This window comes from Nannobrachium achirus (assembly GCF_963921795.1).
Source record: "Nannobrachium achirus genome assembly, chromosome: 23".
Taxonomy (NCBI): Eukaryota; Metazoa; Chordata; class Actinopteri; order Myctophiformes; family Myctophidae; genus Nannobrachium; species Nannobrachium achirus.
In genome coordinates, this window is record NC_137830.1 from 34529808 (window position 1) to 34545681 (window position 15874).

The 15874-nt window shown below is 42.9% G+C and overlaps 1 protein-coding gene across 1 annotated transcript in view; it reads right to left on the reverse strand.

Moving 5' to 3' along the window:
- Positions 1-731: 731 nt before the first annotated feature.
- LOC308309103 (hepatocyte growth factor-like) overlaps positions 732-15874 on the reverse strand; it is a gene marked incomplete at both ends in the record, with an annotated part of 50522 nt that continues 35379 nt past the window's right edge. The window contains 10 exons of the mRNA XM_080754575.1: positions 732-896; positions 1994-2127; positions 3231-3337; positions 4552-4689; positions 7206-7280; positions 7518-7626; positions 7857-7889; positions 9274-9413; positions 13112-13205; positions 14565-14710. Coding sequence (XP_080610701.1) covers positions 732-896; positions 1994-2127; positions 3231-3337; positions 4552-4689; positions 7206-7280; positions 7518-7626; positions 7857-7889; positions 9274-9413; positions 13112-13205; positions 14565-14710 — 1141 coding nt within the window. The remainder of the gene's footprint in view (positions 897-1993; positions 2128-3230; positions 3338-4551; positions 4690-7205; positions 7281-7517; positions 7627-7856; positions 7890-9273; positions 9414-13111; positions 13206-14564; positions 14711-15874) is intronic.

Here is a 15874-nt window from a genome sequence, read left to right on the forward strand (position 1 = left end):
TAAGCTACTTTCTAATCTTTACTGTGTATCGTATTATCGAACTTTACTTCAAATGCCTTACCGTAATGTAAGACTGTTTATCAACTAACCAAACTACATTACCACGGGACAGTAATCAAATCTTAGTATCCACGAGACAATTGTGGGAGGTAAAACTTTAACAGCCAACGTGATACGCAGATCATCATACAAACGACGTGAGCCACAGTCACGTCTTTCAGCCACAGAATACCGCCACTTGTGGCTCTGTTCATTATTCAAGTATTTCCAGGAGACAGGGTTATTGTCACAGGTAGGCCTACCACACTGTCCTTTTTCTGTTCCGTTTGACCCAAAATAAGGTATGAATTGTCCATGTGCCCAAGACCTATGTTGAAAAATGTATATCAATATCCTGAATGTCTTTCGTTTGCATAGAAAGTGAAACTTTGGGACGTTCTGTTGATCCAATCATATAGCGTGTCCTCACGCTACAGTATGTTCCTCCGGCGCCTAATTCCTATCTTCTCTGTCAGGTGATATGTTCATGCCGCTAAATCCCAGAAAGGCCATATTCCATAAAGTCAGTTTCCTTACACTTATATCTCCCAGTGGCCTTCTTATGCATCGAGGTTGGACAGATCTTGGAATTCTCTGGCATGGATCCACCCCCGTCCTCTTGCACGGCTACGGGGGTTCAGGCGGTCCTGTGTGGATTTAGTTTTCACACCATCACACCAGCAACACCTCCCCTAACTGGGGTACAGTCTGAAGACTTTGTAAATCCACTGAGAGTAGAACGCCACGTTGACGAAGAGCGCCGGCTGCGACGACGCACATTTGGTCCTTTGGATGCTGACACCGATGATGACTTTCCGCTCATGCTCCTGGCAAACCAGCGGCCCACCGTTGTCTTTCTGGAAGGGGACAGTAAACCACACATACATCACAGGGATTTTGTACCATAAGCACGACTTTGTACTGAAATATTGTCTGTTTCGCTGCCAAGGCCCTAATTAAAAACACATCTACCAACTTTTTGGCTGTCAATAAAATGAGAGAAAATTTACATATTACAGAAATAAAAATAAAAAAACATGCCAACATCTGCAAATGATCTGGCATAATCCCTATGCACACTTATGTGTGCACGTCGCATGCCCTCTTGAGCAGGGGTTCCCAAACCTTTTGGTCTCAGGGCACCCCATACATATTTTTTTTTTAAATCCGAGGCACCCCTACATCATAATTTTCACTCCCAGCACCTAATAGCCATTTTGGTTAGAACTCTGAAAATAACTTTGTACTTCAAGTTTGAAAAATCCAATTATTATCAAATTATCTCGTGGCACCCCTGGACTGCCGTCGCGGCACCCCAGGGTGCCCCATCACCCACTTTGAAAACCCCTGCCCTTGAGAACAGAGCAGGGGTCATCACCATGCTGGCTTGTGGTGGAAATCTTTGTCAAAATAACCATTTTATTCATGGACAAGCAAAATGAGTAGACAAACACATAACGAAGTAGCCCCAAATGACCATTACAGGTCTGTAACTCGGAGTGTGTACAAAAGGTCCATTCATTTGTCCGTTCCATTTGTATACACTCAGAGTTATGAGGGTCCTTGAAAATAAAACGTTTGAGAACAGGCACGTGCAGACATAGACATCAAAGGGGCTTGAGCCCCTGCCCGTTTTATCAGTCTGTAAAAAGTGCCCTCTCCAGACCATGAATGCAGTTTTCACTATAGTGAAAGAAATGCAAATGCACTCTTTCCATGCCATACCTGAAGGCAGCATTCAAAAGAATTGCCTTGTCCAAACTCTCCTGAACTTAAATGCAGCATCTTAGGTTGAAATCGAGAAATGTGTAGAAATCAAGTATCGAAACTAGCTTGGAGGTCTGCTATTTTTGTTTTCACCAAAAGGCCCTTTTAGAAACCGGGGCGGGTCGGCCCGCGCAACACTAGTACGGACATATTGATGACCCCTGGAACGGAGCAGTAGATGTCTTACGTCACACACTCCTTCGCCCTTCTTGCCACCGGCACACACTCTGCTGTCCCCCGCGTCCCCTTTGAGTTGGGCACAGATGTCGTTGTTGACCATGGGCATCGTCACTGCCTTCAGAGACTCGTCGTGGCCTGTGTCTAAAAGAGACCAAGAGAACAAAAGACATTAAGTGAGAAGGTGTTCCAGTGTTGTATGAACTGGTATTAAAACCCATTTAGAACGGGTACACATTATTGTGTATCATTATTTTATGCTTTAACTATTGAGAAATAGCAGATATACAAGCTCACAGCGCGGCACCGAGTGCCGCGCTGCGAGCTTGTAGCATCTGCTATAGCTTGTAGCATCTGCTATTTTTGAAAAATCTTGAAAATGTGTGAAAATCTTTGAATATTTTGACCCGATTCTATAAGTGTCTTCTAAATCCTCCAAAGCTCCAATGACTTCCGTTATAAAAGTATTATAGTTATAGTTAGTTTTCAAAAAAAGTATAAAAAATAGGTAATTCTGTGGCCTACTGACAGTGTAGATAAAGGTTTGGTGCTAATGGGTTCAGCAGTTTGTGAGATCACTCACGCACTTGACCATCTGGCCAGTGATGTATATCGGAGCAGTTATCCATATATTGAGATATACTGTATATAGTACGTCCCTTTTATGCCCATACATGGAGATCCCTGTCTGAACCAGCCGCACAGATTTGGGCAGTCTTCCTCCATATATGGGCATTCCCATATGAAGTCCTGTTAGATATGGGCTTAATATTGATGACATCAGGGATCTCCATATATGGGGCATAAAAGGGATTCTGTTAGAGTGGTTCCCATGACATCACAACATACACTATATTCTAAGCCCATACATGGAGATCCCTATCTGAACCAGCCACACAGATATGGGCCATGTCTTGGCCATCTGGCCAGTGATATATATATCGATGACACCGGATATCTTCATACGGTATATGGGCATAAAAAGGATTCTGGGGAATACCCATATATGGACTTTTACACAGGTGATGTCACATGTGACATCACCTGTGATGTCACAGTAATGTGTCAATGGAACCAACCCATAGACTGTAAAAATGTGTACACACACGGAGACAAGCTGTGACATATCTCATGGTAAACTGCGACCTTTGGTCGCAATAATGACTTTAATGATACTCCCACTACATTGGTGGAAATAAAATTCCGTAGGTATGTGACATAGTATAAGGGTCAAGAAAGGGCCGTACTTTTGGTCTCCCCCCATCCGTACATGGTGCAGTTGGTTCCTTCAGTGATGCTGCACTCTTTCACTGGCAAGTGGATGTTGGAAGCACCTTCAGACACTGGGGCAGGCCTGTGGTAATGCAGGCATAAAACAGCAAAACAGGACACAATGAATGAATGAATGAATGGATGAATGAAAGGACGTTGTGGTTTAATAGTATCTACAAAAAAAGAATCAGGATAGATGTTGAATTATTAGTGGACATTGAAAGCTTTCCTAACCACTTGATCCCCAGCATCCGTATCGTAGGGAAAGGTTTCGCTGAATTTAACCGATCGACAAGCTCACAACACATCGTGTTTGTGTGCCTGTAATTTTCGTTTTTCATTTTAATTTTTCAGCGAAAGCTTTCCCCACAATAACAGAAAATAGAAAACACACTAGCAAGTATAGAGCCCTGAGGGACTCCAGTCAACCATACAGGGTTTAAGTGGTTAATCCAAAACAGTTCAGCTTTTATACCATGAAAATCAAACTAGCATCATCCTTGGTAGGCACACACCAAAAGCTTTTTAGCCAAGATTTCTGAGGTCTTTAAGGAATCCTGAGGAAATCTCTTGTCTTAAACAATTAAACCCTTCATACTTTGTCGACTGGGTTCCCCCAGGGCTCTATAGAGCATTGCAGCGGAAGTGGGTTACTGGTGCCACTTAAAATCTCCTATTCATTTTCCTCATAGACTTTTACGAAAATATTTATAACAATTATGTTAAGCCTTGAACCAAGCCATCCAGGATTGCAGTGAATCATGACCATACAACCTTTGATCCTATGAAAAGAACATTTTGAAAATCGCTAAACAAAGGGTAGTAAATGTAGTATAACAAATAATGTAATATTAAAATATGTTTTCACATAGGATCAAAGGTTGTATGTTCATGATTCACTGCAATCCTGGATGGCTTAGTTCTAGGCTTAACATAATTGTTATAAATATTTTTGTAAAAGTCTATGGGGAAAATGAATGGGAGATTTTAAGTGGCACCAGTAAACCACTTCCGCTGCGATGCTCTATAGTTGGTCCGCTCCTTTTTTCCCTCTCTACAGAAAATCTCTTGGGGCAAAAATAGCTGATCTAGCTCACAACCGAGCCTGCTATATTCGTTCGAATGTCTACCCCCGGAATAGGGGTTGCTTTTAGAGGAGCGCACGGCACGCCCCTAAAAACTAGCTTGAGACTCTGGCAGGAATATCAGATTGATTTGATTTTAGCCCAGATATAATACACACTCAGAGCTGCAATTATGAAATCATAAATATCGGAGGAGAGGCAGTTTACTTACTTTGCCAGTTTAAGCAGAACCAGATTGGATCCCTCTGGACCGCAGATGAGACGGGAGATGCGTAGCCTTGGGTGGAGCGAGGACTCGTTGAGGTGACGGAGGCCCACCTGCACGCTGTAATCCTTCAGATCTGGAACGCTGCCCGGCAAACAAGACATCTCCAATTTATAGCATCGTATCACTGTCGGGTGGAAACCTTGTATGTCCAAAACCGTTCGTCTTGCATTTATCATTTTACTATATTTTTTGAAATACTGAAAATAGCAGATCTATAAGCATACAACGCCTCGCACCGCTATTTTCTCTACCGGTACTCTTGTGCGACAGTCTTGTGTGATGAAGCAGGACTTTACTTTATGAAAAAAACGTACAAATTTGAAAGTTTTTTCCCAACACTCACGATATTGTTGCTGTCGGGCAGAAACCTCCGAAAATCCATATTCTAACTTGAAATGAACGCCCTACTCCGTCATCGTACGGTATCACACAAAAGTAGCAAAAGTAGCAGATCGACAACCGCGCTTCGAGCTTGTAGATCTGCTACTTTTGAATTTGAATCCTGAAACGTAACAGTTTTGGACATACAAGGTTTCCACCCGACAGAGATGATATACCATAGGTGTGGAATTGACAGTTCCTTTATTTATCGCATGTTCGCAGTACAGCGCAAACCGGTTAAAATGACAAATGGCATTAAATCTGATTTGCCCGAACAATAAGACTCATCGGCTTTGAATTAGCGAAACATGTTCACAGGAAACACACTTTTTGGCAGAGGTATACGCTCAGGCATTTCTCCGCTGTTGTGAATTCCATATCCAACAGAATTAAATATTACATGTGGTGTGTTTGGTTCAGTGGAGCAATCAATCCTTTTGGCAAACTTTGGGAAAACACATGAATTCCAAGGCCCACCGTGTAAATAAGTAATTTCATGCAAGTCCCGCACAAAGGCATTTCTGTCAATGCTGCCTTCCCTCACTTGCGTTTTCTGTCCTAGTGAACGCAGGTTCTGCCCAGGGGGCGCCAAATATAGATCTTTTATATGCATAATATAAATACATTTAAATTAGATTCAAACTCATTTCACAATTACTTTGCCAGTTTAACCTTTTTAAACTATTTTGGGCAGGTCATTACTGTCAAAATGTCAGTTTCAGGATGTTTCAAAGCGTTTTCCAAAATACATAAATAGCCGAACTACACGCTCTTAACTCCATAAGTCAAAAGTCTGGCGTCTCAACATTGTACAGAGGAACTGTGTCCCTCCCTGTAAAGCATCAGAACTGGCTGTTGGTTTATTTTCACACTGTACAATACTCCTTTCACCAGACTTCTCAGCACAGCTGAACCCTACAACATTGATACTGCTAGCACTTTGAGAGACAAATGTGTTTAAAAACAACGGTTACTTAAGAGACGTTTTCATTCAATGCAACTTTGCAGATCTAGAAATATACAATAAATTATCAAACGTTCACTGTTACAGAAATGTTTGAGATCTGGAGGCTTCCGTTCCCAGTGAGGTATTCCATCTATCTCTCATCCACTACTAAACAGGAAATATATCCTGCATGTGTAAGAATATCAAGAAAGGGACAAGAAAACGCCAATAGAGCTGGGGTTCCTAAATCTTTTCAGCTCAAGACCCTAAACAGAAATTTTGTGTGTCTCCAGAACCCAAACGTACAAAAATACATTATGAATTAATTAATCACTTATGAAGCCTGTGCCAACCATGCATTTTACCCCCCCATGTTTCGGAGGAACGAAACAAGGTGAAGGATGCCGAGTTCAACAGCATTCCACCTTTTCCTAAAACGATATTTGCTCATCATTTCAGAGCTGTGGTTTGGCCCCATAGCAGCAAACACGCGGCTGAAGCACACCATCCATCATGGTGGTTAGTGATAAGAATATAATGATAAAAGTGTTGTTAGCTTTTAAACACAACAGGATTTGTAATCATGCAATATGATGTCTCCTGTATCATTGTCTGCCAGACATCCATGTTCCATGTTGACTGTGGTGTTCTATCTAGAGGTCAGAGATGTCTGATTTGTGACACTACAAGTTCTGAGTTGTCTTGAACGCAGCATAAGTGAACGAATGAGATTGAATGAATGAATTATTGTATGATTTAATGCAGGGATCTTCAATGTTTTCAGGCCAAGGACCCCTTGGTTGAGAGAGAGATGAAGCAGGGACCCCCACAACCTTTTCATAGATTCCATATGGTTTAATCATTTCACAGCACTATCATCAGTGTATTTTGGATTCATGTCAATTTGTGTTTTCAGATATTTAACCTCTTTAGCCGTCATTACCTAATAAACTTGACCTTTTACTCTATACTTAGTCCGCTCTTTTTCCCCTCTACACCAAACCTCTTTGCCGAAAATAGACGATCTACAAACTCACAACGCCTCGCAGCACGAGGCGTTGTGAGCTTGTAGATCTGCTATTTTTGGCTACAGTTCTCAGAATATGGACACTAGGGTTCAAGTTGTTAATATAAAAAGGATTGGAAGATTTGGAGGACCCCCTGTACTAGTAACTCCGAGGACCCCCTAGGGTTCCCGGACCCCCTGTTGAAGACCTCTGATTTAATGAATGAAAGAAAGAATGAATGAATGAATGAATGAATGAATTACCAGGAGGTGAAGCACTGTTGATCTGTCAACACCCAATTCTCTCTGATCAATGAGCCACCACACAAATGAGCATTCCTGGGAAAAAATATTGTACATTCAATTCATGGCATCGGTGTGTGTCATCATCATGCATCATCTCCTTACATGCTCATTTGTAGAGCTATGTTATGCTCCATTGCGCGATGGCGCCATGTGCCAAAAATGTCCGGCCTACAGAGCTTGTAGGTCGGCTATTTTTGGCACACGCCGCCGCCGCGCGAGGGTGAATGAATCTGGCTTAACAATGACACATGAAAGCGTAAAACATCTTACTCTCTCTGGATGCTCACGACCCAGCTACCATCTGTACCGTGAACTTCATGCCCGCCGACGATTCTGGTGTTGATGTGCACAAAGCATGATATCTTGGTCGTGGTCGGAGCTAAAAAAGGAGTAGACATTGTGGGTCCAGATATCAAGTGCACGCTTATAATATTCTGAAGGAAAAAAGCCTACGCGAAATGAAAACATCCACGTTTTGTAAACGTAAATGAGAACAGGCATGTCAAGTGAGAAAAAAGATGCGATTATGGGGAACGAAGATGGGAGATATGGTTGATTAAGGTCAGGTTGATGAAGGTCGATGAGGGAACATGATAAGAGGACACTTACTCTTTGGTTGTGGAGCCACTGTTGGAGATTCACCTGATAAAACATAAAGTAAAAGCAAGGCTCAACATTAAGACCAGATCCAGCGGTGACGGGACATCGTTCGCCTGACAGACAAAACATTGACATACAAAGCCTGCAACCTCAATTGAAAACGACACCATTTCATCCCCTCAAAACATATCTTGCATCTGCATCGTTGTTGGAGGCTATATCGGTCGGTGGACCACAGCAAATAAAATTTGCTCGAAAACCCCAAAAAACTTTACGGAGGACATGTTTCGCATTATGGGGAGATTATTGCACAGCCACTCGAAAGAGCCCTCTTCGACGCGGGCCCGATTGAAACCAGAAAAAGAAAATCTGGTTGGGTCAACAACAAACAATCATCTCCACTGTATGGATACTCGAATAAAAGGCGGGCGGATGAGGCCGGCATCTGTTTGGCGTTAGAGCGTGGTGCACTCTGAGCCAATCGGACAAAACCACGACTAACACATTACATAAGCCACCGGCAAAGCTGCATATTATATAGAAAAATGTCAACGAGCGCTCAGCATTTTCCTGTCAGTCTGTCAGTCGCGTCTCTCGGTTGCGCTGAGATGGCGGTCACGGTCAACGAAGGACGCCATAAGCAGAACCAGTCATCGCATGATTGACTGAAGCCATGGCAACCGTCATCGTACAACACGCGGATACATACATCACTCATCTTCTGAGCGACTGCTGAATGTCTTCAAAAAGAAATTGGTAGCAACTTGACTCTACACAACGTGTGCATTACTGCAAACAGACACTACATGTTTGTGTCTGTTCAACTCAACTACATCTCAGTGGCAAATAGTGTAGGCCTATTTTATACTTCATTACATTTACAGCTGATGATAGCTTTAGGAAGTAGTTACTTTGAATAGTTTATCGATTATTAATACAAAAACATACAACATTAACTAAAGCTATTTTCGGCTACAGATCTAAAAGAGCAGACCAAGTACAGAGGCAACGGTCAAGTTTACTAAGTACTGAGGGTCAAGTCTGAACATACACATTAACATGAATCCAACATAAATAATCAATGGAGAAGATAGGTCTACAAAAAACATGAATTTATACAACACAGATGATAGCGCTGTCAAACAAGTCTATGAATCTATCTATGACATCTGTGGAAAAGTTTAATCTGCAACAAACAACATTTTATACATCATGTAGTACTTCATATCTCTCTCTCTCTCTCTCTCTCTCTCTCTCTCTCTCTGCTAAGGGCCTGGAAAACATTGAAGAGCCCCTGACATAGATTTATCAGAATGAATATGGCTAGCTATTACTGGACATATTTGTCCGCGTGGGTATTATACTGGTGACATGTACGCTGACAGACACAGACACCAACATGGACAGGGTTAGGTCGGCCACTCACAGTGCTTCAGCCTGCAGTAGTCCCAAGTCAAGCGGCTGTCTGTCTTGGTGTAACACCACGGGCCGTGTTTGTCCCGGTCGGGGTTTCGACAGTAGTTCTTCTCCAGCCCTACATGGGACACCGCAGAGTGAGAATCCTCACTGAAAAACACATAAATACACATTCTCATATAATCCATCTGTTCTCACACAGTGTGTCAGGAGGACCAACACAGGGGCCAGAGTTCTGTGAAATTAGTACACTTAAGCCCCTGATACACATAGCAATTATTTCATCAATATCAACCAGCAATGACCAGAGGCGTCAATTGGGTATGGCTAGGTATGGCAGTTGCCATACCTTGGCTAAAGGGGAACATTTTTTTATGTACTTCCTAAAATAAATTCATGCCTGTTGATAAGGTATGGCAACATGACTGGTGCCTTGCACGCGTGAAGGCACAAAAAGATTAATCCAATGACGCTGCTAATGTCCATACCCAATTGACGCCTCTGGTCGTTGCTGGTTGATATTGATGAAAAAATTGCTACGTGTATCAGGGGCTTTATACACATAAACGCGCAATTGTAATTGTAGGGCAGGCAGGCACGCACACACTCACAAACATACCTGTCGATCAAACAATCTGATATCGGTCTACCTAACGAAATGTCAGTCAGTCAGTCAGTCTGTCTGTTTGTCAGAGAGAGAGAGAAAGAGAGAGAGAAAGAGAGAGACACACACAGAGAGAGACCGAGAGAGGCAGACATCTATAGATAAAGAGAGATATACAGATATAATGCAGTGAGCTATGCTTGGAAAGTCTGACTGCATCTTTCCTATAGGGCCATATGAATCCTCTATACCGTCGGTGCAACGAGGCTGTTGAAGGAAACGCAGAGTTTAGTGTAGAGCGCTCTGGGGAGTATGAAAGTATGCAGCAGCGGCATTCACCAGGGCTCAGACCAACGGGAGCCACGCTCTCCATGGAACTATTACGCTGTGCCTGCCATGTGTAGTAATGCTGATTGGGTTCTGAATGTCTTTCCAAGTCTTTCTTTCAGGGGCGTCGCACCAAATTCTGGGACCTGGGTACAAGGATTCACTCACATGTTGTTCTTTAACTATTGAAAAAATAGCAGATCTACAAGCTCGCAGCGTGGCACTGAAAAATCGTGAACATTTGTGAAAGTCTTTGAATATATCAAATCCTTCTAAGGCTTTTTGAAAAACCTATGTTTGAACTTTTTCAAGTGAAGGACCCCCAAAAGGATATGTATTTGGCCACGGACCCCCATCTCAAAATATTTCGTTCCAGGGACCCCCCCGGAAGCAAAAATGTGAGTTGCAAATGTTCGTATAAAAAATGCATATATTCAAAGATTTGCACACAGCTTGTATATCTGCTATTTTTTAATAGCTAAAGTATAAAATAGTTAAGGGGGACCCCTCCACCTTGGGCCCTAGTAACTCAGTCCCACTTTCCCCCCCCCACTTGTGACGCCCCTGCTTTCTTTTGCTTGGCTTTAAGAGAATTAAAGATAGGCACATCCCAGTTACGCAAGCCCACTGAAAAAACGCCTTTAACCAGCTTGTAGATCGGCTATTTTTGGTGAGGAAGTTTAGCGTAAGTAATGACACATAGGACCTCTCTCATACAATTAGGGACACAGGTTTATAACTTTTAGCACAAGTGGCACAAGTCTGAGACAAATAAGATGCGGGAGACGAAAAAAAAAAAAAAAAACGCAAAGCAAGGGGCAACAGCGTGATTTTAGGGCAAAATGTGTAGGAGTAGTGTCCAAAAATGTGTTTGAAAAAATTCGCCTGATGGTGGCGCTATATGGGACAGATCCATATTGATGACATGAGTGTAGACATACTGTGTACCGATTTGCGTGATTTTAGGGCAAAATCTATAGGAGCAGTGTCCAAAAATGTGTTTTAAGAAATCGTCCTGAAGGTGGCGCTAAATGTGACAGATCCATGCTGATGACATGAGTGTAGACATACTGTGTACCGGTTTGCGTGATTTTAGGACAAAATGTGTAGGAGCAGTGTCCAAAAAAGTGTTTTAAAAAATTAAACAGAGACAAAGATGCGGGAGACAACTAAAAATAAAAAAAATAAAAACACAAAGCAAGGGGCAACAATTTGTCAAAGGGTGAAGATAATTTCACTTCCCAGGAGAATGTTAAACAAGCCGTAGCTTTCAGCAGTTTTTCCTAAGCCGACCCCCTGACCTTGAGCAGAGCAGACTGGCTGGCTGCGGCCCACACGAGGGAAGCTGATTGGCTTTGATCTACTATGCTCGGAAAGCACTTCCTGGGGTCAGGGGTCGCGCTCTGGAACATGTCCATCTGTCTGTGCCATTTTGGCTTTTAAAATTCCTGTAAATTAACCCATTTAGGGCCTAGAATTATTGAATGCTTTTTAACCAGTGGAAAAATAGCCGATATACAAGCTCACAGCGCGGCACCGAGTGCCGCGCTGCGAGCTTGTAGATCTTGCTATTTTTGAAAAAGTCGTGAAAATGTGTGCAAATCTTTGAATATATGTATTTTCAAAAGCGAACGTTTGTAAAATCAAATTTTGCTTCTGGGGGGGTCCCTGGAACGAAATATTTTGAGATGGGGGTCCGTGGCCAAATAAATATAATCTTGGGGTCCTTCACATGAAAGGGTTTGAGAACCACTGACATAGTAGTCTCTCAAGAACAGACTAACTGAGCTCCCGTTAAGTGAAAAGGACCTTTTCTTTGACGATGGCTAACCAGATTGCTGACATAGAAACACATTTTTTTTTTTTCTTTTTAAACCTTAGAAGGATTCAAAAGACACTTATAGAATCGGGTCAAAATTCAAATTTTCATGATTTTTCAAAAATAGCAGATCTACAAGCTCGCAGCGCGAGCTTGTATATCTGCTATTTTTCAATAGTTAAAGCATAAAATAATAATACACAATACTGTGTACCCGTTCTAAATAGCTTAAGCAATTCCAACAGTCGCACTTGGGCGTGGGTTAACCCGGCCCTGGCGTGGGGCAACCTTTTCCTTTAGGGTGGGTCAATCTCTTGAGGACCCCAGGGTTTCCCCCTCGTCAGCTAGACAAATAATAATTGGGCCTGGTATTGACCCCCGAGGAACCCCCGATTTCCTCTTGCTGTTTGTTTTCACTACTTAAGCCTAATTCAATTTAAAGGGATTTTCACAAGGCATCGGGAGCAGAGTTGTCGATAAACACAACATTGAGCAGAAAACAGTGTCAGCGTCTCGTAAACGTTTCCATGTCTTTGGCACCGTTACAGCAAGCGCAGGGGCGTCAATTGGGTATGGCAGGGGTATGCAGCTGCCATACCCTGGGTCCAGGGGGGAAAATAAATATACTTACTTTTAAATATGAATCTATTACTGTTTCTTTGTCTATCTGTTCTGGTTATTATGTTGTTAAATTACAGTAAAATAACTACAAATGCTAAATTTAACAAAATGGTCACTTTAACAAGGTATTATAATTATATTCTCCACACTTGTATTCTCCCCATCTTGACAGAATGGTATATTCCCAGGTTCCGCAGGTCAGCTGCACAGGTGCAATGCATTATTGTTAATTGTGGCACGTTTACTAACATGCCAAGTTTAGCTGCACTTGAACAACCGTTCCAGGCTTCCATATCCAGCCCAATAAACCGCAGAAACGGGGGAAAAAATTAAATGTATCATGCCTGTGCTAAGGTATGGCAACATGACTGGTGTCTTGCACGCGCGCGAAAGCACGCGTGCATGTTGCCATACCTTAGCTTTTTATGAACTGATGCCACTGGTGTCGTGGATGTTTGTGTAGTTTGTCTTATTTACCTGTTTATGTGATGTGACCAGTCTCCGCAGGGGATTCCGGACCGCGTTATGGACAACGCGCCGCGGTAGTTGACGCCAGTGTCTTCATAACATTCTGTGTGAGAACAGGGCCATGTTATTTTTATGATCCAGACCCCCCCTCGCATGCCGAGTATTCCCAATGACTGCCAATAGAAGTTATTGAGTTTGACAGATTCTTGCACACATAACTGGATGAATGAGCGTGCACGTCCGCGTGCGTGTGCGCACGCTGCGCACACATAGTCCAAAAAAGATCTGAGCTGGTGTATTTATCTGAGCCGTGGCTGTCATTCTCATTGATGCTGTCATAAAATAAGCAAGTTTGAAACCGGCCTCTATTTGTGGTTTGGATCAATTTAACGTCAAGGGCCTCTCAGCAATTGGTGGTTCCCAAATATAATAGAAAAGTGATGGGGAAATTTCAATCGCAGTATGTCTGCTGTTAAGCAGAACCAGAGTAGTGCCTATAGTTACCAAAGGACTCTTTGCATTGTGACATGTGTGTGGTCGTTTGAAATGCAAAGCAGAGAAACAGTGGGAGGGGGGCTTGGTGGGGCTGCACATTTCTGCCAAGGCTGAAGGCTGCTTCGTGAAATGGAATGCACCGGGCAAACGTGCTGCCAAGTGGGCCAGCCCCGTGGGACCAATAACATTATCCCATTTATTCTGCCAAGAGGTGCACTTGAAAGCCTTTGCACGGAATGCTTCCACTGTGCAAAGAACACGACTTCAAGAACAAGTCTTCTATGACATCAGCAGCGCCGTTCGAGTTTTAGAAGTAAAAAATTTGTCGAGAAATAACATGGGAAACCGCAAGGAATTTTTACGGGCCGATGCCCTTTCTTAAATCCTTTCTCGGTATGCCGGGAGGTCGTTTCGGAGCAGTTAGAGCGTGCTACTAGGGCATTCACCAAATATTCGAATATTCGAATATCAAAGTCACTATTCGATGTTGTTCACCGAAGTCGAATATTCGCTTATTTTAATTATTGTATTGTTTTCTCTTTAGAAAATGTATAGTTTATAAAGCTTGGCTAGATAGGAAGTCATAAGAATGAGTTGTCAATGCCCCTGGTGGATGAATTTGTTAATGCTCTATACCAGGGGTTCTCAAACCTTTTTAGGCCGTGACCCCAAAAATAAACATATTTGAACTGGACCCTGACAAGCACTTGGAATTGTAGGTATTACATTTAATGTCACTCAGTTCCGCAGATAAATATTGTGAAAATAGCAGATCTACATGCTCACAACGTCTCGCAACGCAAGGCGTTGTGAGCATGTAGATCGGCTATTTTCACAATATTAGTCTCTTGCTTACTTAATATTTGACAGTTTCGCCAGTCCTGTCGAATATTCGACTATTCGAATACTTTGAGGTCGAATAATTCAAATACTAAAAATCACTATTCGTGAATGCCCTACGTGGTACCTTGTGGGACGTGGACGTCACATCTAGGTATGTGGGTGCAGTTTGCTATCCTCTGGTTAGGGTCTGTAGTGTAGCACCATGGGTACGCCGCACCGTCGGGGTTCCGACAATAGTTCCCTCTGAGGTCCCTGTGAGACACACACGCACAAACACACACACACTTTGGTATTACTACTGTATACTTATGAAGACATGTCCTTTTTTGAGCGGTGCCTACCGCTCCAAAACTTCGTCCCCTACTCCCCTTCTCTTGCATCATATTGTTGAACAGTTAATGAGCCACCCAACCCGACCCAAAACAGGTCAAAATTACCCCAAAACCCGCAAAATTTCGCGCACAGGAGTGTGGAGGGGCGCATTCGAGAGAGGCTGGGTTGGAGCGCCAATTAGGCTGGCACCGGGCCTGCGCGTCTTGACCCGCTGTATAACTGCACAAGCTGTGTAAAACTTTGTATGCACACTCCCTAGAGGCCAACGAAAGACGTCTGGCCTGCATTTTTCTAATCTGCCTTTGATAGCGCCACCAGGAGGTCGACTTATGTGAAACACATTAGTCATTCCAGTTTTATCTAAATATCACGCAAATCGGTACACATGATCTTTTTGGCCCCCCATACTCTTCTGGATTCTCACAGTCCAGTGTTGCCAGCCCTGCTGATCACTCAATACCAAACAACAGAATATACAGCTTTAACCTATTAAAAAACACGTTGTTCTAACCAGAAATAAATTACCCCACCTTTAACACACGGGTGATTAACAGGTCATTTTGGCCGATTTTGAGATCGCAAAGTGCAATAACTCTCCCTGTGAAGGTCTCAGAAATTTCCCCTTCCATGACTTTTCCTAAATACTCAAGACATATGTTCTCTCGTTTTTTCCCCTTCTGAAACGTATGAAATAATATACGATTATACCACTCTGACTGCATTTGTCAGTCAAATTGACAGGTAAATTCTCTCCCTTTTAGCCCAGGAGAGCAACACCTCCTCCCCCACCTCCTCCCCCTGCTGCCAGCGGGGGTTCTATTGTCTGTTGACAATAGAACCCCCGCTGGCAGCAGGGGAGGGGGTGTTGCTCTCCTGGGCAAAAAAAAATAGAATTTGCCTGTCAATTTGACTGATAAATGCAGTCAGAGTGAAAGTGATTTTTTTTTCAGTCACCCGAGTGTTAAAGCCCCATAATACATGTGAAGCGACGTGTGGGCTGCTGTTTTTGACATTTTAAAATGTTTAATTTTTACATGTCATGTTATCAAACACGACACGGGTGCATAACTCCTTGCATGGGCCGTTCTGTCCGTGACGTTA